Genomic DNA, 23349 nt, shown 5'->3' with positions numbered 1-23349 from the left:
ATAACTCCATCTTCTAGACCTTTTCATATATGGAAAGTTATGGTCATAATTTTATATATTCTAAACCTTCCCATGGGAAAGTCTAGAAGTTGGAGTTAGAAAGGTCTAGAAGATAGAGTTATGCCCACAGTTTTATACAAAAAATTTTATTAATATTAAATATTATTATTCCTAATCAAATAATTTGTCCAATTAAAACTAAATTATAATTTTTTTTATATAGTTTAGTTTTAATATATATTAACTCATATCTGATGGGAACCTAATGCGTGAGAAAGCAGTTGTATTTGTTATACACAACTCTAACTTTTTGTCTGTTTTTTCTTAATATCAATTAGTATAATTAATTTATCAAACATTTTAGGATTTATAATAACAATATTATAATCATATTCTAGATGCTTCTACATAAAACGTGTCATTTTATTTTTATTTAATATAACTTTTCACAATAGCTTTTACTTAACTCTATTATACTTGTATATAAATACATCATTCTTCATTACTTCTTTTCATATTATTTTTTCTATGTTACACTCTCTTTCCTTCTCAAAAGAAAACATGGTAACGAGTGTAGATCATGATCAAATTTCCGGTTCCATGGGGGAAAGTCAAGTATGGGGTGATCTCACAAATTTAGATAACATTGGTGGGAGTAGCAAAGAAACTTAGATATGAATTCTTTGAATCGGAACCAAGTAATTAATGAAGGAGGAGTAGTGCTTGTGAATGGAAAACCAAGTCGAGGTGGGCTTGTGATTAAAAGTGGAAAAAATATTAAAAATGGAAAAGGTAAAGGTGGAAAATATCGTGATTCTCATCATGAAATACACATATGGAATGAGAGAGAAAGGAGAAAGAAAATAAGGAACATGTTTGCTAGCCTTCATGCTTTGCTTCCAGATCTGCCCTCTAAGGTAAATTCATGTTCATCTTCATTTTTTAATTAGGGTAAAACTTTAGTGTCATAATCAGTTATTTTCTAAATTAGATGGTTAATTTAATTTTTTTTTCAGGTTGATAAGTCAACCATTGTGGATGCAGCAGTGAAAGAAATAAAAAATTTACAACAGATTCTTGAAAATCTAGAAAAGAAGAAGAAAGACAAGCTTAGATCTATGTCCCCATTTGTGAGTGAGTCTTCATTTGTGATGAACTCCCAATTGAATTCATATGAATCAACAAAAACTATCATAATTGATCAGGGGTCCTATAGTTATAATAATAAATTTCCGATTAGTGTAAATGAAACTTAAAATATGTTATCGCTTTATGCACCTCCACCGAAACAAGTAGCTTTTCAAACTTGGTCTTCTAAAAAATTTGTATTGAACATTTGTGGGGGCGAAGCACAATTCTGCATTTGTGCAACTAAGAAGCAGGGGGTCTTGACAAAAATTGCTTTTGTGTTGGAGAAACATATGATTGATGTTGTATCTATCAACATTATGCGCAATGGAAATGGAAATGTGTACATGATTCTAGTTCATGTAAGTTTCAAACTCGATCTATCTCCTCTTTTCTGGATTATATTGAATATCAGAATAAAATTTTCAAATTTACCCGTACGGTGATACCAAACATACATATACTATAATATGTTATCAAATAAATAAAATAATTATTACTTAAACAAAAAGAATTGAATTGTGTTATTTTGCAGGCAAGCAAAGGTTCATATGACACAAATTCAATGGAGAAAACTTACAAGCAAGCGGCTGGAGAAATTTTGATGTTGATATCTTAAAATTTGTTTATAAAATTTGTATTCTCGTTTTGTATGAATTTTAATTTCATTTAGTTTTTCTCCTAGAAACAACTAGAAAAGGGCCAAAGTTAGAGGACAGTATAATTAGCAAACAAGTATAATATTTAAATTTTTATTAAATTATAGTGATTTTTGTTTCGTTATGAGGCATGAAATGTGGTGTTTAAATTAATTTCTATGTACTTTTTATGTTTTCTTTTTCAAAGTAATAAAATTAGTTGTACAACAACAATAACATCAACTAGAACCAAACCCAATCACACTAAGAAGGGGTTTTCTATATGGATCAACTTTTATCATAATGTTCTATCCAGGATCATGGTTTTATCCAAATTGTGTATTTCAAGATCTTTCTTAATAACTTCCCACACAATCTTTCTAGGTGTTCCTCTTCCTCTTCCTCTAATGGTCTGACTTATCTCTATTTGATCTACTCCCCTCACCATAGATTGTGGAGTTGAAATCTAAAAATAAATAGCATTCGGATGGCCGCCTATAGACTATGATATGATTAATAACATATATTATTTAAGTGGGAGATTGTTGGATTATTTTATATTTAAATATTATTTAATTATTATTACCGATAATTAAAATGTAGGCTTATATATTTATACTAATTATATAGCAATTATCAAACTAAAAGCCTTATTTGATTAAATAATTAAATAGAATTAGAAAGGAAAATTATATTTCTATATAATGATTAATTAATTAATTAATCAACTAATTGGATATGAATTCAAATATGAATGAATCCATTTCGGAATAATAAAAACCAAATTGGCGATCACCATTCATAGGCTATGGTCCCCAATACACCTTACTACAAGTAGATGATTTCTTACGCTCACCTAAAAGGTGTTCTAGACAGTAAGTTAACCAAATGAAGAAAATCTATAAATCAGTAAGTGGCAGTCACTTGTCTCTACACTCCTGCATTTTAGGATTACCATTGTTACTAGCTAGAAAGCTTTATCTTTAAAATTGTCCAATAATTCAAAGCCGTGGATTATACCACGAGACATCATATTTCACATACTCTATATTTCACACATCACAATTATTCTCATGTGGAACCTCATAAAATTCATCTTCATTTTTCAAAGAGTCAAAGCACATACTATTCATTTCGTGAGATCATGAGTTTGAATCTTGGAAAAAAGAAAAATGTATTAACTTAAGAACTATTTTGTAATTTAAACTATATTATTTGCTTAAACCTTATAAAACATAATTTAATTTTTTTGAAATAATTTTTGAATTATAAACTAGAGAGAGAAGAAACTCTGATATATATATTTATTTTATGTAATGCCTTTAAAATAATTTTAGTTCATATTTATCGTAAGTACTTAAATAATATAGTATTTTTTATCATACTACTTATAACTAAGAATACTACCATGTAAATAAATTGGTTGTATTAAAGTTTGATTTTAAAACGACAATGAAAAACATTTAAATATTATATAATACATTTATAATTTTCTTCAATATATAGGAAATGTCTGAGATTTAACTCATTAAATAACTTATCTTTATTTTAAGAAATATCTTGAAGGATATAGATTCAATAACCATTTAGAGTAAAATAATCTAACAACCCAAAAATTACTCAATTTAAGTATATTTGCTCAAATTTTAAAAATACAAGAGACGTGGAAATTCAAACAATATTAAATATTTTTGGTTTTTCTTTACATCTTAGCAAATTTAAAAGTTGAAACAAATGTCTTTAGTATTAAATTAGTTATTACACAATTCCAATGACTTGTCACGTTTTGTTGATATTGAAATATGATAGAGTATGCGACACTTTTCAGTCATATTTATATACTCCATTATTTAACTAGTCATATTAAGATGAACAAATAAACTAAAGACAAAGAAAAACATTATTGATTTCTCACATATACGTGTCAAAGAGACAAAAGAATCGAATTATTCAATATATATATATATATATATATATATATATATATATATATATATATATATATATATATATATATATATATATATATATATATATATATGTATATATATATATAAAATTGCTGACCAAATTAAATAAACTAGGTATAATATAGTTTAATTATAATATTTTTTGTGAAAAATTGTAGGCATAACTCCATCTTCTAGACCTTTTCATATATGGAAAGTTATGGTCATAATTTTATATTCTAAACCTTCCCATGGGAAAGTCTAGAAGGTGGAGTTAGAAAGGTCTAGAAGATAGAGTTATGCCCACAGTTTTATACAAAAAAATTATATTAATATTAAATATTATTATTCCTAATCAAATTAATTTGTTCAATTAAAAACTAAATTATAATTTTTTTTATATAGTTTAGTTTTAATATATATTAACTCATATCTGATGGGAACCTAATGCGTGAGAAAGCAGTTGTATTTGTTATACACAACTCTAACTTTTTGTCTGTTTTTTTCTTAATATCAATATTAGTATAATTAATTTATCAACCTTTTTAGGATTTATAATAACAATATTATAATCATATTCTAGATGCTTCTACATAAAACGTGTCATTTTATTTTTATTTAATATAACTTTTCACAATAGCTTTTACTTAACTCTATTATACTTGTATATAAATACATCATTCTTCATTACTTCTTTTCATATTATTTTTTCTATGTTACACTCTCTTTCCTTCTCAAAAGAAAACATGGTAACGAGTGTAGATCATGATCAAAATTCCGGTTCCATCGGGGAAAGTCAAGTATGGGGTGATCTCACAAATTTAGATAACATTGATGGGAGTAGCAAAAGAAACTTAGATATGAATTCTTTGAATCGGAACCAAGTAATTAATGAAGGAGGAGTAGTGCTTGTGAATGGAAAACCAAGTCGAGGTGGGCTTATGATTAAAAGTGGAAAAAATATTAAAAATGGAAAAGGTAAAGGTGGAAAATATCGTGATTCTCATCATGAAATACACATATGGAATGAGAGAGAAAGGAGAAAGAAAATAAGGAACATGTTTGCTAGCCTTCATGCTTTGCTTCCAGATCTGCCCTCTAAGGTAAATTCATGTTCATCTTCATTTTTTAATTAGGGTAAAACTTTAGTGTCATAATCAGTTATTTTCTAAATTAGATGGTTAATTTAATTTTTTTTCCAGGTTGATAAGTCAACCATTGTGGATGCAGCAGTGAAAGAAATAAAAAATTTACAACAGATTCTTGAAAATCTAGAAAAGAAGAAGAAAGACAAGCTTAGATCTATGTCCCCATTTGTGAGTGAGTCTTCATTTGTGATAAACTCCCAATTGAATTCATATGAATCAACGAAAACTATCATAATTGATCAGGGGTCCTATAGTTATAATAATAAATTTCCGATTAGTGTAAATGAAAGTTCAAATATGTTATCGCTTTATGCACCTCCACCGAAACAAGTAGCTTTTCAAACTTGGTCTTCTAAAAAAACTGTATTGAACATTTGTGGTGGCGAAGCACAATTCTGCATATGTGCAACTAAGAAGCAGGGGGCTTGACAAAAATTGCTTTTCTGTTGGAGAAACATATGATTGCTGTTGTATCTATCAACATTATGCGCAATGGAAATGGAAATGTGTACATGATTCTAGTTCATGTAAGTTTCAAACTCGATCTATCTCCTCTTTTCTGGATTATATTGAATATCATAATAAAATTTTCAAATTTACCCGTACAGTGATACCAAACATACATATACTATAATATGTTATCAAATAAATAAAATAATTATTACTTAAACAAAAAGAATAGAATTGTGTTATTTTGCAGGCAAGCAAAGGTTCATATGACAAAAATTCAATGGAGAAAACTTACAAGCAAGCGGCTGGAGAAATTTTGATGTTGATATCTTAAAATTTGTTTATAAAATTTGTATTCTCGTTTTGTATGAATTTTAATTTCATTTAGTTTTTCTCCTAGAAACAACTAGAAAAGGGCCAAAGTTAGAGGACAGTCTAATTAGCAAACAAGTATAATATTTAAATTTTTATTAAATTATAGTGATTTTTGTTTCATTATGAGGCATGAAATGTGGTGTTTAAATTAATTTCTATGTACTTTTTATGTTTTCTTTTTCAAAGTAATAAATATTAGTTGTACAACAACAATAACATCAACTACAACCAAACCTAATCCCACTAAGAAGGGGTTTTCTATATGGATCAACTTTTATCATAATGTTCTATCCAGGATCATTGTTCTATCCAAATTGTGAATTTCAAGATCTTTCTTAATAACTTCCCACACAATCTTTCTAGGTGTTCCTCTTCCTCTTCTTCTAATGGTCTGACTTATCTCTATTTGATCTACTCTCCTCACCATAGACTGTAGAGTTGAAATCTAAAAAAAAATAGAATTCGGATGGCCGCCTATAGACTATGATATGTTTAATAACATATATAATTTAAGTGGGAGATTGTTGGATTATTTTATATTTAAATATTATTTAATTATTATTTAATTATTATTACCGATAATTAAAATGTAGGCTTATATATTTATACTAATTATATAGCAATTATCAAACTAAAAGCCTTATTTGATTAAATAATTAAATAAAATTAGAAAGGAAAATTATGTTTCAATATATTGATGATTTAATTAATTAATCAACTAATTGGATATGAATTCAAATATGAATGAATCCATTTCGAAATAATAAAAATCAAATTGGCGATCACCATTCATAGGCTATGGTCCCTAATACACCTTACTACAAGTAGATGATTTCTTACGCTCTCCTAAAAGGTGTTCTAGACAGTAAGTTAACCAAATGAAGAAAATCTATAAATCAATAAGTGGCAGTCACTTGTCTCTACACTCCTGCATTTTAGGATTACCATTGTTACTAGCTAGAAAGCTTTATCTTTAAAATTGTCCAATAATTCGAAGCCGTGGATTATACCACGAGACATCATATTTCACATACTCTATATTTCCCACATCACAATTATTCTGATGTGGAACCTCATAAAATTCATCTTCATTTTCCAAAGAGTCAAAGCACATACTATTCATTTCGTGAGATCATGAGTTTGAATCTTGGAAAAAACAAAAATGTATTAAGTTAAGAATTATTTTGTAATTTAAACTATATTATTTGCTTAAACCTTATAAAATATAATTTAATTTTTTTGAAATAATTTTTGAATTATAAAATAAAGAGAAAAGAAACTCTGATATATATATTTATTTTATGTAATGCCTTTAAAAGAGTTTTAGTTCATATTTATCGTAAGTACTTCAATAATATAGTATTTTTTATAATACTACTTATAACTAAGAATACTACCATGAAAATAAATTGGTTGTATTAAAGTTTGATTTTAAAATGACAATGAAAAACATTTAAATATTATATAATACATTTATAATTTTCTTCAATATATAGGAAATGTTTGAGATTTAACTCATTAAATAGCTTATCTTTATTTTAAGAAATATCTTGAAGGATATAGATTCAATAACCATTTAGAGTAAAATAATCCAAATACACAAAAATTACTCAATTTAAGTATATTTGCTCAAATTTTAAAAATACAAGAGACGTCGAAATTCAAACAATATTAAATATTTTTGGTTTTTCTTGACATCTTAGCAAATGTAAAAGTTGAAACAAATGTCTTTAGTGTTAAATTAGTTATTACACAATTCCAATGACTTGTCACTTTTTGTTGATATTGAAATATGATAGAGTATGCAACACTTTTTTGTCATATTTATATACTCCATTATTTCACTAGTCATATTAAGATGAACCAATAAACTAAAGACAAAGAAAAGCATTATTGATTTCTCACATATATGTGTCAAAGAGACAAAAGAATCGAATTATTCAATATATATATATATATATATATATATATATATATATATATATATATATATATATATATATATATATATATATATATATATATATATATATATAATATATATATATATATATATATATATATATATATATATATATATATATATATATATATATGTGTGTGTGTGTGTGTGTAATTGCTGACCAAATTAAATAAACTAGGTATAATATAGTTTAATTATAATATTTTTGTGTTAAAAATTGTAGACATAACTCCATCTTCTAGACCTTTTCATATAAGGAAAATCTTGGTCATAATTTTATATTCTATACCTTTCCATGGGAAAGTCTAGAAGGTGGAGTTAGAAAGATCTAGAAGATAGAGTTATGCCCACAGTTTTATACAGAAAATTTATATTTAAATTAAATATTATTATTCCTAATCAAATTAATTTGTTCAATTAAAAATTAATTATAAATTTTTTTTTTATATTTTAGTATTAATAAATATTAACTCATATCTGATGGGACCCTAATGCGTGAGAAAGCAGTTGTATTTGTTACACACAGCTCTAGCTTTTTGTGTGTTTTTTTTAATATCAATATTAGTATAATTAATTTATCAATTTTTTTAGGATTTATAATAACAATATTATAATCATATTCTAGATGCCTATACATAAAATTTGTCATTTTATTTTTTATTTAATATAACTTTTCACAATAGCTTTTACATAACTATATTATACTTGTATATAAATACACCATTCTTCACTACTTCTTTTCATATTATATTTTTTATGTTACACTCTCTTTCTTTCTCAAAAGAAAACATGGTAACGAGTGTATATCATGATCAAAATTCCGGTTCCTTGCGGGAAAGTCAATTATGGGGTGATCTCACAAATTTAGATAACATTGGTGGGAGTAGCAAAAGAAAATTAGATATGAATTCGTTGAATCGGAATGAAGTAATTAATGAAGGAAGAGTACTTCTTGTGAATGGAAAACCAAGTCGAGTTGGGCTTGTGATTAAAAGTGGAAAAAATATTTAAAATGGATAAGGTAAAGGTGGAAAATATCGTGATTCTCATCATGAAATGCACATATGGAATGAGAGAGAAAGGAGAAAGAAAATAAGGAACATGTTTGCTAGCCTTCATGCTTTGCTCCCAGATCCGCCCTCTAAGGTAAATTCATGTTCATCTTCATTTATAATTAGGCTAAAACTTTAGTGTCATAATCAGTTATTTTCTAAATTAGATGGTTAATTTAATTTTTCTTTACAGGTTGATAAGTCAACCATTATGGATGCAGCAGTGAAAGAAATAAAAAATTTACAACAGATTCTTGAAAATCTAGAAAAGAAGAAGAAAGACAAGCTTAGATCTATGTCCTCATTTGTGAGTGAGTCTTCATTTGTGATGAACTCCCAATTGAATTCATATGAATCAACGAAAACTATCATAATTGATCAGGGGTCCTATAGTTATAATAATAAATTTCCTATTAGTGTAATTGATACTTCAAATACGTTATCGCTATATGCACCACCACCGAAACAAGTAGCTTTTCAAACTTGGTCTTCTAAAAAATTTGTATTGAACATTTGTGGGGGCGAAGCACAATTCTGCATATGTGCAACTAAGAAGCAGGGGATCTTGACAAAAATTGCTTTTGTGTTGGAGAAACATATGATTGATGTTGTATCTATCAACATTATGCGCAATGGAAATGGAAATGTGTATATGATTCTAGTTCATGTAAGTTTCAAACTCAATCTATCTCCTCTTTTCTGGATTATATTGGATATCATAATAAAATTATCAAATAAATAAAATAATTATTACTTAAGCAAAAAGAATTAAATTGTGTTATTTTGCAGGCAAGCAAAGGTTCATATGACACAAATTCAATGGAAAAAACTTACAAGCAAGCAGTTGGAGAAATTTTGATGTTGATATCTTAAAATTTGTTTATAATATTTGTCTTCTCGTTATGTGTGAATTTTAATTTCATTTAGTTTTTCTCCTAGAAACAACTAGAAAAGGGCCAAAGTTAGAGGACGGTCTAATTAGCAAACAAGTATAATATAATTTATTTTATTAAATTATAGTGATTTTCGTTTCGTTATGAAGCATGAAATGTGGTGTTTAAATTAATTTATATGTACTTTTTATGTTTTCTTTTTCAATGTAATAAATATTAGTTGTACAACAACAATAACATCAACTGCAACCAAACCTAATCCCACTAAGAAGGGGTTTTCTATATGGATCAACTTTTATCATAATGTTCTATCCAGGATCATTGTTCTATCCAAATTGTGAATTTCACGATCTTTCTTAATAACTTCCCACACAATCTTTCTAGGTGTTCCTCTTCCTCTTCCTCTAATGGTCTGACTTATCTCTATTTGATCTACTCTCCTCACCATAGATTGTAGAGTTGAAATCTAAAAATAAATAGCATTCAGATGGCCACCTATAGACTATGATATGATTAATAACATATATTATTTAAGTGGGAGATTGTTGGATTATTTTATATTTAAATATTATTTAATTATTATTACTGTTAATTAAAATTTAGGCTTATATATTTATACTAATTATATAGCAATTATCAAACTAAAAGCCTTATTTGATTAAATAATTAAATAGAATTAGAAAGGAAAATTATATTTCTATATATTGATGAGAGAATTAATTAATCAACTAATTCGATATGAATTCAAATATGAATGAATCCATTTCGGAATAATAAAAACCAAATTGGCGATCACCATTCTTAGGCTACGGTCCCCAATACACATTACTACAAGTAGATGATTTCTTACGCTCACCTAAAAGGTGTTCTAGACAGTAAGTTAACCAAATGAAGAAAATCTATAAATCAATAAGTGGCAGTCACTTGTCTCTACACTTCTGCATTTTAGGATTACCATTGTTACTAGCTAGAAAGCTTTATCTTTAAAATTGTCCAATAATTCGAAGTCGTGGATTATACCACGAGACATCACATTTCACATACTCTATATTTCCCACATCACAATTATTCTCATGTGGAACCTCATAAAATTCATCTTCATTTTTCAAAGAGTCAAAGCACATACTATTCATTTCGTGAGATCATGAGTTTGAATCTTGGAAAAAAGAAAAATGTATTAACTTAAGAACTATTTTGTAATTTAAACTATATTATTTGCTTAAACCTTATAAAACATAATTTAATTTTTTGGAAATAATTTTTGAATTATAAAATAGAGAGAGAAGAAACTCTGATATATATATTTATTTTATGTAATGCCTTTAAAATAATTTTAGTTCATATTTATCGTAAGTACTTAAATAATATAGTATTTTTTATAATACAACTTATAACTAAGAATACTACCATGAAAATAAATTGGTTGTATTAAAGTTTGATTTTAAAATGACAATGAAAAACATTTAAATATTATATAATACATTTATAATTTTCTTCAATATATAGGAAATGTTTGAGATTTAACTCATTAAATAGCTTATCTTTATTTTAAGAAATATCTTGAAGGATATAGATTCAATAACCATTTAGATTAAAATAATCTAACAACGCAAAAATTACTCAGTTTAAGTATATTTGCTCAAATTTTAAAAATACAAGAGACGTGGAAATTCAAACAATATTAAATATTTTTGGTTTTTCTTGACATCTTAGCAAATGTAAAAGTTGAAACAAATGTCTTTAGTGTTAAATTAGTTATTACACAATTCCAATGACTTGTCACTTTTTGTTGATATTGAAATATGATAGAGTATGCAACACTTTTCAGTCATATTTATATACTCCATTATTTCACTAGTCATATTAAGATGAACAAATAAACTAAAGACAAAGAAAAACATAATTGATTTCTCACATATACGTGTCAAAGAGACAAAAGAATCGAATTATTCTATACTAGCGTCCAAACGGGCACTCCTTGCCCGTTTGTCCGCTTTTTTTTTATTGCGCTAACGGGTGAAAATATTAGCAGTGTCTTTTTTTTATAAATTTGATTTTAATATAAACTAATTATATGATGAAACATATGATATTTATTCATATACAAATTAAATTTTGTTTGCAATACGTAATATTCGCGCATTAAATTTGGTTTCAATTGAGAAAACCGCATTGTGACGTGATTATATTCAACCGGTTTTTTCAAGAAAATCAATAATGTGAGTGGAATAATTTGATGGTTAGAAATACCGTATTATGGAAAATCAAAATAGGTTACACCAAAATTAAATTTTGTGTTTATATATTGTTATAGATTATTCAAAACAATAAGAAAAAAAAATATTTCTCACAGTTTATTAAGCAAATAAACATAAACGTTAACAGAGATATTAAGTGACATTGTTGCTTAATAGGAATGTCAATCACCGAACTGAACTCATAAATATCTCTCTTTTCACTGCAAAACAAATGAAGTAAATTAATATAGTAAAAAATATAGTGTAATCTAGTGAGTACACGCCAAGTGTGACATTGAAAAAGTATAGTTAAACGATTAAACATAATGGATAAATACCTGAGGTTGTGACAACAAAATTTCATTAAAAACTATATTTTTGGTAAAATCCCCTTCTTCCCCCTCTACTTTTCCATCTTTAATTAGCACTCTTGTTGCAGCCCGCGAAACACCTCTTGATAAAGCAACATACAATTGTCCATGACTGAAAACATGTCGTGGAAGATAAATTTCGACATTTGGAATTGTTTGTCCTTGTGATTTATTTATAGTGAATTGCAAAACTTAGTTTGACAGGAAACTGTTTTCTAATAAGCACAAAAGGAAGTCCTGCACCATTAGTGGTTTTGAGCTTAATTCTTGGCAAAAATGCTCTTTTTCCAGCGTTGTGGCCTGTAAGTATTTCAACATCAAGCAAATTCATAAAAAAACCACGACATAACAATCTTGTCCCATTACACAACTCAAATTTAGGGTCTATGTTACGCAATAACATCAGAGGAGCCCCTATTTTTATCTTTAAAATATGTGGTGGTAAAGTACCAGGAGCAATTGTGTGTAAGTATTCCTGTTGATATAGATTATGAGTATCACCCTCAACCTCATCAAAAGATAACAAAATATGTTCATATCCAGGGAACTTATTAATAATCATGTCATTCAACACATGTACATCATAATTTTTGGGAGTAAGTATGGCTCTCTCCACCATATATGAAGCATCCCATCCATGGTTTTCTAATTGGGGAAATGTATGTTGTATAAGCTTTTTTATGGAGCTTTCTCCTTCCCATGGTATTACAATTTCAGCAGGCATCTTGACCATGTCATCCTCTTTAGCAGGTTCATTGCCATCTCCAATCCTCATCAGAAACTATGCAAACTCGTGGTCATGAATTGATCGCATATTTTGGCGCAAGTGTATGATCTTTGTGGTGGCCCATAATTGAGACCTAACAATACACGCTGAAATCATTTGTCCTCTACTTCCTTTTTCAATAACAGGAAGCACCTGGCGAAAATCTCCTCCCATGATCATTATTTTTCCACCAAATAGAGCATTGATATTCATAATATCTTGCAGTGATCGATCTAATGCTTCCACACAATATCTATTTATCATGGGTGCTTCATCCCAAATGATTGCATTGGTTATTCTAATGAGTTTTGCAAGGTCACAATTATTTGTTATTTTGCAAATAGAAATGGGCTCTATATCAATGGGGATCCCAAATCGAGAGTGTGCAGTTCTACCACCAGGTAATAATGTAGCAGCTATACCTGAGGAAGCTGTTGCTAAGACAATTTGACTATTACGTCTCAAATTTGCCATTATAGTTCGATAAAGGAAAGGTTTACCTGTTCCTTCAGGACCATCAACAAAAAAAAATTGACTTTGTTTTTGGTGGATGGCGTTCATAATTGTATTGTAAGCACTCATCTGGTCATTATTTAACTTCTCAACTGATTGAATGTCTTCATCTAGAATTTGGACCGACAACTCTTCTTGAATAATTGTTGGCACTCCCCCGACTTCATTTGTTTCCATTGTCAATATTGGAAGATCGTAGTTTTTGATTAGTTTTCCATGTAGCAGCAAAAGATCTCTCAATTCCCTCAATAACATATCTTCAAAGTTATTTCCCACAACAATATTTGTCATTTGATAATCCTTCACCATGTAGGGATAAAACTCATTAAATAAGCCTCTAACATCAGTTGGTTCACAGAAAATTAATATAGTCACAAACAACCTTCGTAAAGCATATGGCATGCGCATATTTGATGCTTCAAGCATACATTCACGAATACTATTATCACTCTCTAATAACCCCTAATCCTCAGCTGCTTTTTTGAATGTGAAAAAACATGCACCATTATGTGTAAGAAGGCATTCCCAGCTTGTTGGACCTCTTAAATGAGACAACAAAACACGTAAATAAAATTTCTCACCTTCTGAAGGAGATACTGTATAGATTCGACCAATAACTTTTTGTTTTGTCCGTCTTCGCTGCCATTTTTTGACCCCTTTTAGCCAACAATAATGCTCTGGAATCTCTCTGTACAAATAATTCCTAGCATGTGGATCCATTTGGTTTAGTGCAAAGAACTCAGTGAGCATGGTTACTGCATTTTGGTTATCATTTAGTACATTTGTGATTCTTTGATGCTTATAGAACCGCACTTGATGATTATTTGGCAAGTGGATTTGTAGTCTTTCAACAGAGGGGTATAACTTGTAAAGTGTGAATTTAAATATTTTCCATAATGCCTCTGGAGCACAAATCCATCTTGCATCAACATATTGTTGAATCTCATCCATACATGTACCTCTGTGAACCTCCATTGCAACTCGATCAGGACCTTTGTAAACATATTTATACAAATATTTAATACTTTTGATGCTGCTGCAAATCTCAACATTGATGTGACAATCGTACTTCAACAACAACCATGGATTATAAGGAACCACCCATCTATTATCAACAGACTTATTTCTATTTAAAAAAATGGGATCACTAAACCTTCTCATGTACTCAGGATATGAGTCATTTCCCTGACGCGTCTCTTCACAGAAGTCTTTTGGGTGTCTTTTTTTACAATGACCATTCTTCATACACGGAGAGCTTTGATTCAACACTCCACATGACCCATGGATCATGTGTTTTACCACAGCTTCATACAATTCTGGTTCAGATTCATGTCGTGGTATTTCTGCTTTCACCACACTATCATACTCTTCAGGTTCCCGTAACTTGTCATCAATATCCAAGATGAGTAGCATATGCACATGTGGTAGTCCATGTTTCTGAAATTCGGTTACATACATATAACTTTTAACCCTCCCTAAGACTCCTTTGTTAGTGACATCATCCTTCAACTGCTCAAATTTTGATCGAAAAATTCTTGTTAACAAATCAGGTCGATCTTGTGGGGTTTGACGGAGGCCTAGTTCTGAAGTTATCTCAATCCAAGAAGGATTGCATGTCATTGTAAGGAATATGTCTGGTTTACCATTGTTAAGAACAATGGCCATACCATCTTGGTATCCCTGTGTCATATCTCGCTTACTGCCAATAAATGACGATGGCAGTATTGTTCTTTGTCCGACATTATCTATAGAAATATATGAAAAGTATAAAAATTAAATGTGTGGATAGTGGTATAAACATAAAGTATACACTCTTCAGGTATAAATATAATATGTTATATTAAATACCTGCGTTATTCTCCCCATCGTGCAATGCATCTTGTAACCCCTAATATACCTCAGACCGAATATTATTTTGATTTCTTCGGATCCATCTTAACCTTCCTATCTCAATCTTTACATAATTGTCTACAACATACTGTTGTAAAAGTCGACCCTATTTTAACAATACAGATTGATCATTACGACGAATCTACATTGAATAAAATAATCAATCTTGAATTATTTTTTCACACATTTAGAAGTATATTTATTAGAAAAATAGTTCAGCATGTACCTGAAGCACATAACTGTAGTACTCTCGGCATGTAACATTTTTTCCAACAGTAGTTTTTGTTTCTATGTCCCAACCATATGTTCCAAACGGTAACAATATAGGATACTGTAAAGGATCATAATACCCCATTGTTTCTTGAACCTTTGTTAGCTTTCCATCACAATTGATCACATTTATATCTCTTCCACGTTTTATTGTATCTTCATCACCACCGCCTATAACAATTGTTGCGACTTAGGAAGCTGAAGGGAGACTATATTGAGGTTGATTTGATGGATGTTCTTTAATGAGTAACCTACATTGTTTAATATTTGGCTCTAGTGCAACCTTCCTAAACATGATGACAAACGGGTTGCATTGGTGGAGTAGTTTTTGCAATTTATACACTACGGCTTGGTTAAGTATTGGGTTTTCCCTCATCCTATTTTGAAGCTCATGATCGGTATCATAAATGTATAACTGCAAGTAACGTGGCCTTGAACCTTGATTCGGATGAAAACCTCCTATTTTGTGATAAATTGCGCCTTGAGCACGAAATGTGTAAATACCACGACCAGTTGCAACCAAACTTTCGTCGACATGAACACCTAGTGAAGTAAACGACATTACATGGTTGTAACTTCTAATATGTTGTCTAAAATGTCTGCCTTCAGTAGAACTGTCTAAAAATAACTGTAACAACTCGTCAGGAGCAGGCACTTGTGAAATTGTCACCTTTCCACCTTTGCAACACATATCTTGAGATTCTCTATGAAAAAAAATTGCATTGCATCGTCTACACTCACTCGAAGTAGGAAGTAGGGATTTTATTGTCATAACAATATTTCAAAAATTTCTAGCAATGTTATGTCTTGCTTGAAAAATATATCTTGATTTTGTGTTTTATTACATACAAAACATGCATTAAAAGAAATATACTTATTATATACATGGTGACTAACATGAAATAATATTTAAATAAAAACATACAATATATGGTATGGATTAAAAATACATAATCGTACCTTGATCAAAAACTGTTTGTGTTTTGTGAGTTTCAACAGGTGAATTAATATTTTGCGAATGTGATTCTATAAAAGAAAGTATTGACTTCAATATAGAGTTATAGATGAAAAATAGCAACAATGTATAAATCTAAATGTGTGTTACTATCAATTTGAGTATAGACAGAATTATACTTACCATAATCATTGTCATCAATATTTCTTATAAATGGTCTTGCTTCGTGGTTATCATTTTGTTGGAAAATCGGGTATATAAAATTTTTATCTGTAAATTAGTATTGAATTAACATATCATCCAATTATTTTTGCATAATTAATTGATACTTTTTAAACATGAAGTACTAAAGTATAATCTATACAATAATTTAAAGTTTCTAACCCGTGGATGGAACGCGACTGGCATATGTGGTACTCGGTCCAGCTTCATTGTCATGTGCTCTTTGATAAAACCGAGAAGCAAAATTGGCATTTGTCAAGTCTTGAAATGGCATCATGGTTCTCATATCAGAAAGATCACATGTTTGAACTTGTTTTCCTTTGTCTTTATTTTGTCTATAATTCGAACGCCTTCTAGCCAATTCTTCTTGTCTTTGCTCAACACTCATCCGCTGTCTTCGATGTCTTGCATTTTGTGTCCGTCTTGAATCTTGACTACGAATATTTTCCATTATATTATTTTATCTGTAAAATTAAATGTAGTATTTAAAAATATCCAAACTTTGTATTTTTAATATGTTTATTACTAATAAATTAATCTTGAATATTGACTACGAATATAACGGGAATACTTTCTTTTGGTGTAGCCTATTTTTCTATCATTTTTACCCTTATTTTATTGTATAATTTACCTAATAACTTCCAATAAAACCACTATTATTAACTTCCACGTAACTTTCTATTAATAAATTCCACATGCTTTATTTTTTAAAAATTAAATTATATTTAAATAAAAAATATCGTTTATATTTTCAATGATGTGTATCAAAAAAGCGGACAGACAAGCACGCGAGTGCCTGTCCAGACGCTAGTTTTATCCAAACTTTGTATGTTTAATATGTTTATTACTAATAAATTAATAAAATTTACAAATGAAAAATATGAATAAATTAAAAAAGAAATCTGAATTTTCAAGGTTCATAGTGATGATAATGGTTGATTCACATAATGGTTTATTCACATACTATGGTTGATTCTACATATATTTGATTGTCATCTATTATTTCCTGACAAACAATCACCAGATAAATTAGAAAAAAATAAATTTGAAATAAATAACATTTTTCTACTGTGATTAAACTTCATGTGGATGCAATTAAGTTTTTATAGTGATTTCATATGTTGATGCAAGTTTTTATAGTGCTTTTTCTACTATGATTAAATTTATTATTGATGCAAGTAAGTGATACTCTGTCTACAAAAATTGAATTTATGGAAGTTAATAGTAGTGAATTTTATGGAAGTTATCACATAAATTATACAATGAAATAACGGAAATATTTTACCTTTATTTTTCTTACAAATTGCTTCTTTAATGATGGTGAGAATGAGAATCTATTGACGTATGTGACCAGATGAGATAGAGAATCATTGAAAATTATAATTTACTTACAATCAAACATCAAGAATAAAATTCGAGAAAGAGAATGTTAACAATAACAAAGATCATTAATAATAAAAATTGAATTGAATAAAAATGGAATAGAAACACATCAATTGAAAAGATAGATAAACAATTGGAAAAAAATTAACAATACTAAAAAACGTATAGAAACAAAGAAGAAATAGGAGAGGAGTTTTGTCTATATACATTGCTATTGGAAGTCCTCTGCGTGATGAGATGTATTCTTTATTTTTCTCATCCACTTTGCTTTTATAAGATTATCATTTGAATTGCACAAACAATAAAAATTGAAAGTTCCACATGACTGGTTCACCTATATATCTTTCATATGCTCATTCCATCAATATTTTTTTTTCATTACGACAGTGCGATCTTCTTCCAAAACCAAAGACATGAATAAAAAACAACAAAATAATTAAGAATTAAGTAACTAAAAATAGTTACAATTACTAAAGTATGAGCATAATCTTGTAAATAGAACTGAAAATTAGAACCAAAGATGTGTGAGAATTGAGAACAACAAACAATAAAAGAAAATCAACTTCACAGTTTTTTTATCATTTGTATCCATATCTGCAATATAGTTGTTGTAAGGATAAATAACTTACTCTATTTTTATTCTTTTCTTCTAAATAAGAAATAACAGGGCATGTCTTGTACTGATTTTTTAATCCATGATCAACAACTACATTGAACATTAAGGGTAACACAATTTTAGACGTCAAAACAAAAACATTATATTACTTTAATATTGAACTCTGAAAATATGTAAGAATGAAACTAAATGAGAAATGTAAAAAAGAATACTAATTAATATTCAAATGAAGAGAAAAAACTAACCAATATATATATATAACCTTTCAACCTTCACTTTGTGTGAAGAAATAGAAAACAATTATGATTCCAAAGCATTCTGATTTTAAAGTAATATTGAACTCTTAAAATCTGTAAGAATGAAACTAAATGAGAAATGCTCTTAAAATCTGATTTTAAAGTAATATTTAAATAATGAGAAAAAACTAACCAATATATATAACCTTTCAACCTTCATTTTGTTTGAAACCTTTCAACCTTCATTTTGTATGAAGAAATAGAAAACAATTATGATTCCAAAGCATTCAGATTTTAAAGTAATATTGAACTCTTATAATCTGTAAGAATGAAACTAAATGAGAAATGTAAAAAAGAATACTAATTAATATTCAAATGAAGAGAAAAAACTAACCAATATATATATATATATATATATATATATATATATATATATATATATATATATATATATATATATATATATATATATATATATATATATATATATATATAACCTTTCAACCTTCGTTTTGTCTGAAAAAATAGAAAACAATTATGATTCCAAAGCATTCTGATTTTAAGGTATTTAAAGATTAAATAATTGTGTGGGGATCAGTTGAAAAATTAAAAAACAGTTGTATGTGTGAGAGAGGGGGTTATTGCCGCAAGTTATATAAATATTTTTCTTTTATAGTCAACATGTAACAACAAATTTTATTCATTAAAAATAAAAGAAAAAATAAATAAATATAAAGAATATAATGGATAAATATAAATCATATTTTATATTTAAATATAATTTTAAAAAATTACAGTATGTGGAAGTTAATAATAGAAAGTGGAAGTGAGAGAGGGAGTTAATATTAAGTGGAAGTTATTGCCGCAAGTTATATAAATATTTTTCTTTTATAGTCAACATGTAACAATAAATTTTATCCATTTAAAATAAAAGAAAAAATAAATAAATATATAGAGTATAATGGATAAATATAAATCATATTTTATATTCAAATATAATTTTAATAAATTACAGTATGTGGAAGTTAATAATAGAAAGTGGAAGTTAATAGTAAGAAGTTATATAGAAGTTTATAATAGTGGTTTAATAAGTAAAATATACAATAAAGTAAGGGTAAAACGGTAGAAAAAAGGGCTACACCAAAACCAAGTTTCCCTTTATATATATATATATATATATATATATATATATATATATATATATATATATATATATATATATATATATATATATATATATATATATATATATATATATATATATATATATATATATATATATATATATATATATATATATATATATATATATATATATATATATATATATATATATATATAGAAATAATTGCTGACCAAATTAAATAAACTAGGTATAATATAGTTTAATTATAATAGTTTTTTGTCAAAAATTGTAGGCATAACTCCATCTTCTAGACCTTTTCATATATGGAAAGTTATGGTCATAATTTTATATTCTAGACCTTCCCATGGGAAAGTCTAGAAGATGGAGTTAGAAAGATCTAGAAGATAGAGTTATGCCCATAGTTTTATACAAAAAAATTATATTAATATTAAATATTATTATTCCTAATCAAATTAATTTGTTCAATTAAAAACTAAATTATAATTTTTTTTATATAGTTTAGTATTAATATATATTAACTCATATCTGATGGGACCCTAATGCGTGAGAAAGCAGTTGTATTTGTTATACACAACTCTAACTTTTTGTCTGTTTTTTTTAATATCAATATTAGTATAATCAATTTATCAATTTTTTTAGGATTTATAATAACAATATTATAATCATATTCTAGATGCTTCTACATAAAACTTGTCATTTTTTTATTTAATATAACTTTTCACAATAGCTTTTACTTAACTCTATTATACTTGTATATAAATACATCATTCTTCACTACTTCTTTTCATATTATATTTTTTATGTTACACTCTCTTTCTTTCTCAAAAGAAAACATGGTAACGAGTGTAGATCATGATAAAAATTCTGATTCCATGGGGGAAAGTCAATTATGGGGTGATCTCACAAATTTAGATAACATTGGTGGGAGTAGCAAAAGAAACTTAGATATGAATTCGTTGAATCGGAATGAAGTAATTAATGAAGGAGGAGTACTTCTTGTAAATGGAAAACCAAGTCGAGGTGGGCTTGTGATTAAAAGTGGAAAAAATATTAAAAATGGAAAAGGTAAAGGTAGAAAATATCGTGATTCTCGTCATGAAATGCACATATGGAATGAGAGAGAAAGGAGAAAGAAAATAAGGAACATGTTTGCTAGCCTTCATGCTTTGCTTCCAGATCTGCCCTCTAAGGTAAATTCATGTTCATATTCATTTATAATTAGGGTAAAACTTTAGTGTCATAATCAGTTATTTTCTAAATTAGATGGTTAATTTAATTTATTTTTTCCAGGTTGATAAGTCAACCATTGTGGATGCAGCAGTGAAAGAAATAAAAAATTTACAACAGATTCTTGAAAATCTAGAAAAGAAGAAGAAAGACAAGCTTAGATCTATGTCCCCATTTGTGAGTGAGTCTTCATTTGTGATGAACTCCAAATTGAATTCATATGAATCAACGAAAACTATCATAATTGATCAGGGGTCCTATAGTTATAATAATAAATTTCCTATTCGTGTAATTGAAACTTCAAATACGTTATCGCTTTATGCACCTCCACCGAAACAAGTAGCTTTTCAAACTTAATCTTCTAAAAAAATTGTATTGAACATTTGTGGGGGCGAAGCATAATTCTGCATATGTGCAACTAAGAAGTAGGGGGTCTTGAGAAAAATTGCTTTTGTGTTGGAGAAACATATGATTGATGTTGTATCTATCAACATTATGCGCAATGGAAATGGAAATGTGTACATGATTCTAGTTCATGTAAGTTTCAAACTCGATCTATCTCCTCTTTTCTGGATTATATTGGATATCAGAATAAAATTTTCAAATTTACCCGTACAATGATACCGAACATACATATACTATAATATGTTATCAAATAAATAAAATAATTATTATTTAAGCAAAAATAATTGAATTGTGTTATTTTGCAGGCAAGCAAAGGTTCATATGACACAAATTCAATGGAGAAAACTTACAAGCAAGCGGCTGGAGAAATTTTGATGTTGATATCTTAACATTTGTTTATAAAATTTGTCTTCTCGTTTTGTATGAATTTTAATTTCATTTAGTTTTTCTCCTAGAAACAACTAGAAAAGGGCCAAAGTTAGAGGACGATCTAATTAGCAAACAAGTATAATATTTAAATTTTTATTAAATTATAGTGATTTTCGTTTCGTTATGAGGCATGAAATGTGGTGTTTAAATTAATTTATATGTACTTTTTATGTTTTCTTTTTCAAAGTAATAAATATTAGTTGTACAACAACTATAACATCAACTACAACCAAACCTAATCCCACTAAGAAGGGGTTTTCTATATGGATCAACTTTTATCATAATGTTCTATCGAGGATCATTGTTCTATCCAAATTGTGAATTTCAAGATCTTAATAACTTCCCACACAATCTTTCTAGGTGTTCCTCTTCCTCTTCCTCTAATGGTCTGACTTATCTCTATTTGATCTACTCTCCTCACCATAGACTGTAGAGTTGAAATCTAAAAATAAATAGCATTCGGATGGCCGCCTATAGACTATGATATGTTTAATAACATATATTATTTAAGTGGGAGATTGTTGGATTATTTTATATTTAAATATTATTTAATTATTATTACCGATAATTAAAATGTAGGCTTATATATTTATACTAATTATATAGCAATTATCAAATTAAAAGCATTATTTGATTAAATAATTAAATAGAATTAGAAAGGAAAATTATATTTCTATATATTGATTAATTAATTAATTAATCAACTAATTGGATATGAATTGAAATATGAATGAATCCATTTCGGAATAATAAAAACCTAATTGACGATCACCATTCATAGGCTATGGTCCCTAATACACCTTACTACAAGTAGATGATTTCTTACGCTCACCTAAAAGGTGTTCTAGACAGTAAGTTAACCAAATGAAGAAAATCTATAAATCTATAAGCGGCAGTCACTTGTCTCTACACTCCTGCATTTTCGGATTACCATTGTTACTAGCTAGAAAGCTTTATCTTTAAAATTGTCCAATAATTCGAAATCGTGGATTATACCACGAGACATCATATTTCCCACATCACAATTATTCTCATGTGGAACCTCAAAAAATTCATCTTCATTTTTCAAAGAGTCAAAACACATAC

General features: G+C 27.9%; 7 protein-coding genes and 1 pseudogene across 7 annotated transcripts; 4 read left to right on the top strand and 4 right to left on the bottom strand.

Moving 5' to 3' along the window:
- Positions 1–673: 673 nt before the first annotated feature.
- LOC127115037 (transcription factor bHLH95) lies at positions 674–1256 on the top strand. Its single transcript, XM_051046716.1, has 2 exons — positions 674–917; positions 1017–1256. The coding sequence occupies exons 1-2, from the start codon at positions 675–677 to the stop codon at positions 1254–1256; spliced, it is 483 nt and encodes a 160-aa protein (XP_050902673.1). The 5' UTR covers position 674.
- Positions 1257–4461: 3205 nt separating this feature from the next.
- LOC127115036 (transcription factor bHLH95) lies at positions 4462–5292 on the top strand. The gene is made up of 2 exons (XM_051046715.1): positions 4462–4818; positions 4918–5292. Exons 1-2 carry the CDS (start codon positions 4462–4464, stop codon positions 5290–5292), a joined length of 732 nt encoding a protein of 243 aa, XP_050902672.1.
- A 3148-nt stretch (positions 5293–8440) lies between these two features.
- LOC127115032 (transcription factor bHLH95-like) lies at positions 8441–9650 on the top strand. The gene is given in 3 exon segments (XM_051046710.1): positions 8441–8797; positions 8897–9370; positions 9493–9650. Coding segments are annotated over 3 exon segments (915 nt in total). The 3' UTR covers positions 9577–9650.
- A 2723-nt stretch (positions 9651–12373) lies between these two features.
- LOC127115035 (uncharacterized) lies at positions 12374–12979 on the bottom strand. The gene has a single exon (XM_051046714.1). It carries the CDS (start codon positions 12977–12979, stop codon positions 12374–12376), a length of 606 nt encoding a protein of 201 aa, XP_050902671.1.
- A 6-nt stretch (positions 12980–12985) lies between these two features.
- On the bottom strand, positions 12986–13792 carry LOC127115034 (uncharacterized). The gene has a single exon (XM_051046713.1). The coding sequence runs from the start codon at positions 13790–13792 to the stop codon at positions 12986–12988; it is 807 nt and encodes a 268-aa protein (XP_050902670.1).
- Positions 13793–13945: 153 nt separating this feature from the next.
- LOC127115033 (uncharacterized) lies at positions 13946–15172 on the bottom strand. Its single transcript, XM_051046712.1, has one exon. It carries the CDS (start codon positions 15170–15172, stop codon positions 13946–13948), a length of 1227 nt encoding a protein of 408 aa, XP_050902669.1.
- On the bottom strand, positions 15169–17271 carry LOC127115028 (uncharacterized). The gene is made up of 7 exons (XM_051046708.1): positions 16983–17271; positions 16782–16868; positions 16604–16669; positions 15899–16186; positions 15600–15814; positions 15381–15479; positions 15169–15228 (listed from the first exon to the last, which is right to left on the bottom strand). The coding sequence occupies exons 1-7, from the start codon at positions 17269–17271 to the stop codon at positions 15169–15171; spliced, it is 1104 nt and encodes a 367-aa protein (XP_050902665.1).
- Positions 17272–21035: 3764 nt separating this feature from the next.
- On the top strand, positions 21036–22223 carry LOC127115030 (transcription factor bHLH95-like; annotated as a pseudogene).
- Positions 22224–23349: the final 1126 nt, after the last annotated feature.

The sequence above is a fragment of the Lathyrus oleraceus genome, unplaced genomic scaffold (genome assembly GCF_024323335.1).
Source record: "Lathyrus oleraceus cultivar Zhongwan6 unplaced genomic scaffold, CAAS_Psat_ZW6_1.0 chrUn0865, whole genome shotgun sequence".
Taxonomy (NCBI): domain Eukaryota; kingdom Viridiplantae; phylum Streptophyta; class Magnoliopsida; order Fabales; family Fabaceae; genus Lathyrus; species Lathyrus oleraceus.
This window is presented reverse-complemented; position numbering and strand designations above follow the sequence as displayed.

Excerpts from the sequence above, each read along its gene's own strand:
- LOC127115035 (XM_051046714.1), bottom strand. The coding sequence starts at position 12,979 with ATGAGGATTGGAGATGGCAATGAACCTGCTAAAGAGGATGACATGGTC.
- LOC127115036 (XM_051046715.1), top strand. The coding sequence starts at position 4,462 with ATGGTAACGAGTGTAGATCATGATCAAAATTCCGGTTCCATCGGGGAA. Across the intron at positions 4,819-4,917 it reads TTCCAGATCTGCCCTCTAAG|GTTGATAAGTCAACCATTGT; the intron begins GTAAATTCATGT and ends TTTTTTTTCCAG.
- LOC127115034 (XM_051046713.1), bottom strand. The coding sequence starts at position 13,792 with ATGGTGAAGGATTATCAAATGACAAATATTGTTGTGGGAAATAACTTT.
- LOC127115028 (XM_051046708.1), bottom strand. The coding sequence starts at position 17,271 with ATGGAAAATATTCGTAGTCAAGATTCAAGACGGACACAAAATGCAAGA. Across the intron at positions 16,869-16,982 it reads CAGTCGCGTTCCATCCACGG|ATAAAAATTTTATATACCCG; the intron begins GTTAGAAACTTT and ends ACTAATTTACAG. Across the intron at positions 15,229-15,380 it reads AAAATAATATTCGGTCTGAG|ATAATGTCGGACAAAGAACA; the intron begins GTATATTAGGGG and ends ATATTTCTATAG.
- LOC127115037 (XM_051046716.1), top strand. The coding sequence starts at position 675 with ATGAATTCTTTGAATCGGAACCAAGTAATTAATGAAGGAGGAGTAGTG. Across the intron at positions 918-1,016 it reads TTCCAGATCTGCCCTCTAAG|GTTGATAAGTCAACCATTGT; the intron begins GTAAATTCATGT and ends TTTTTTTTTCAG.
- LOC127115033 (XM_051046712.1), bottom strand. The coding sequence starts at position 15,172 with ATGACACAGGGATACCAAGATGGTATGGCCATTGTTCTTAACAATGGT.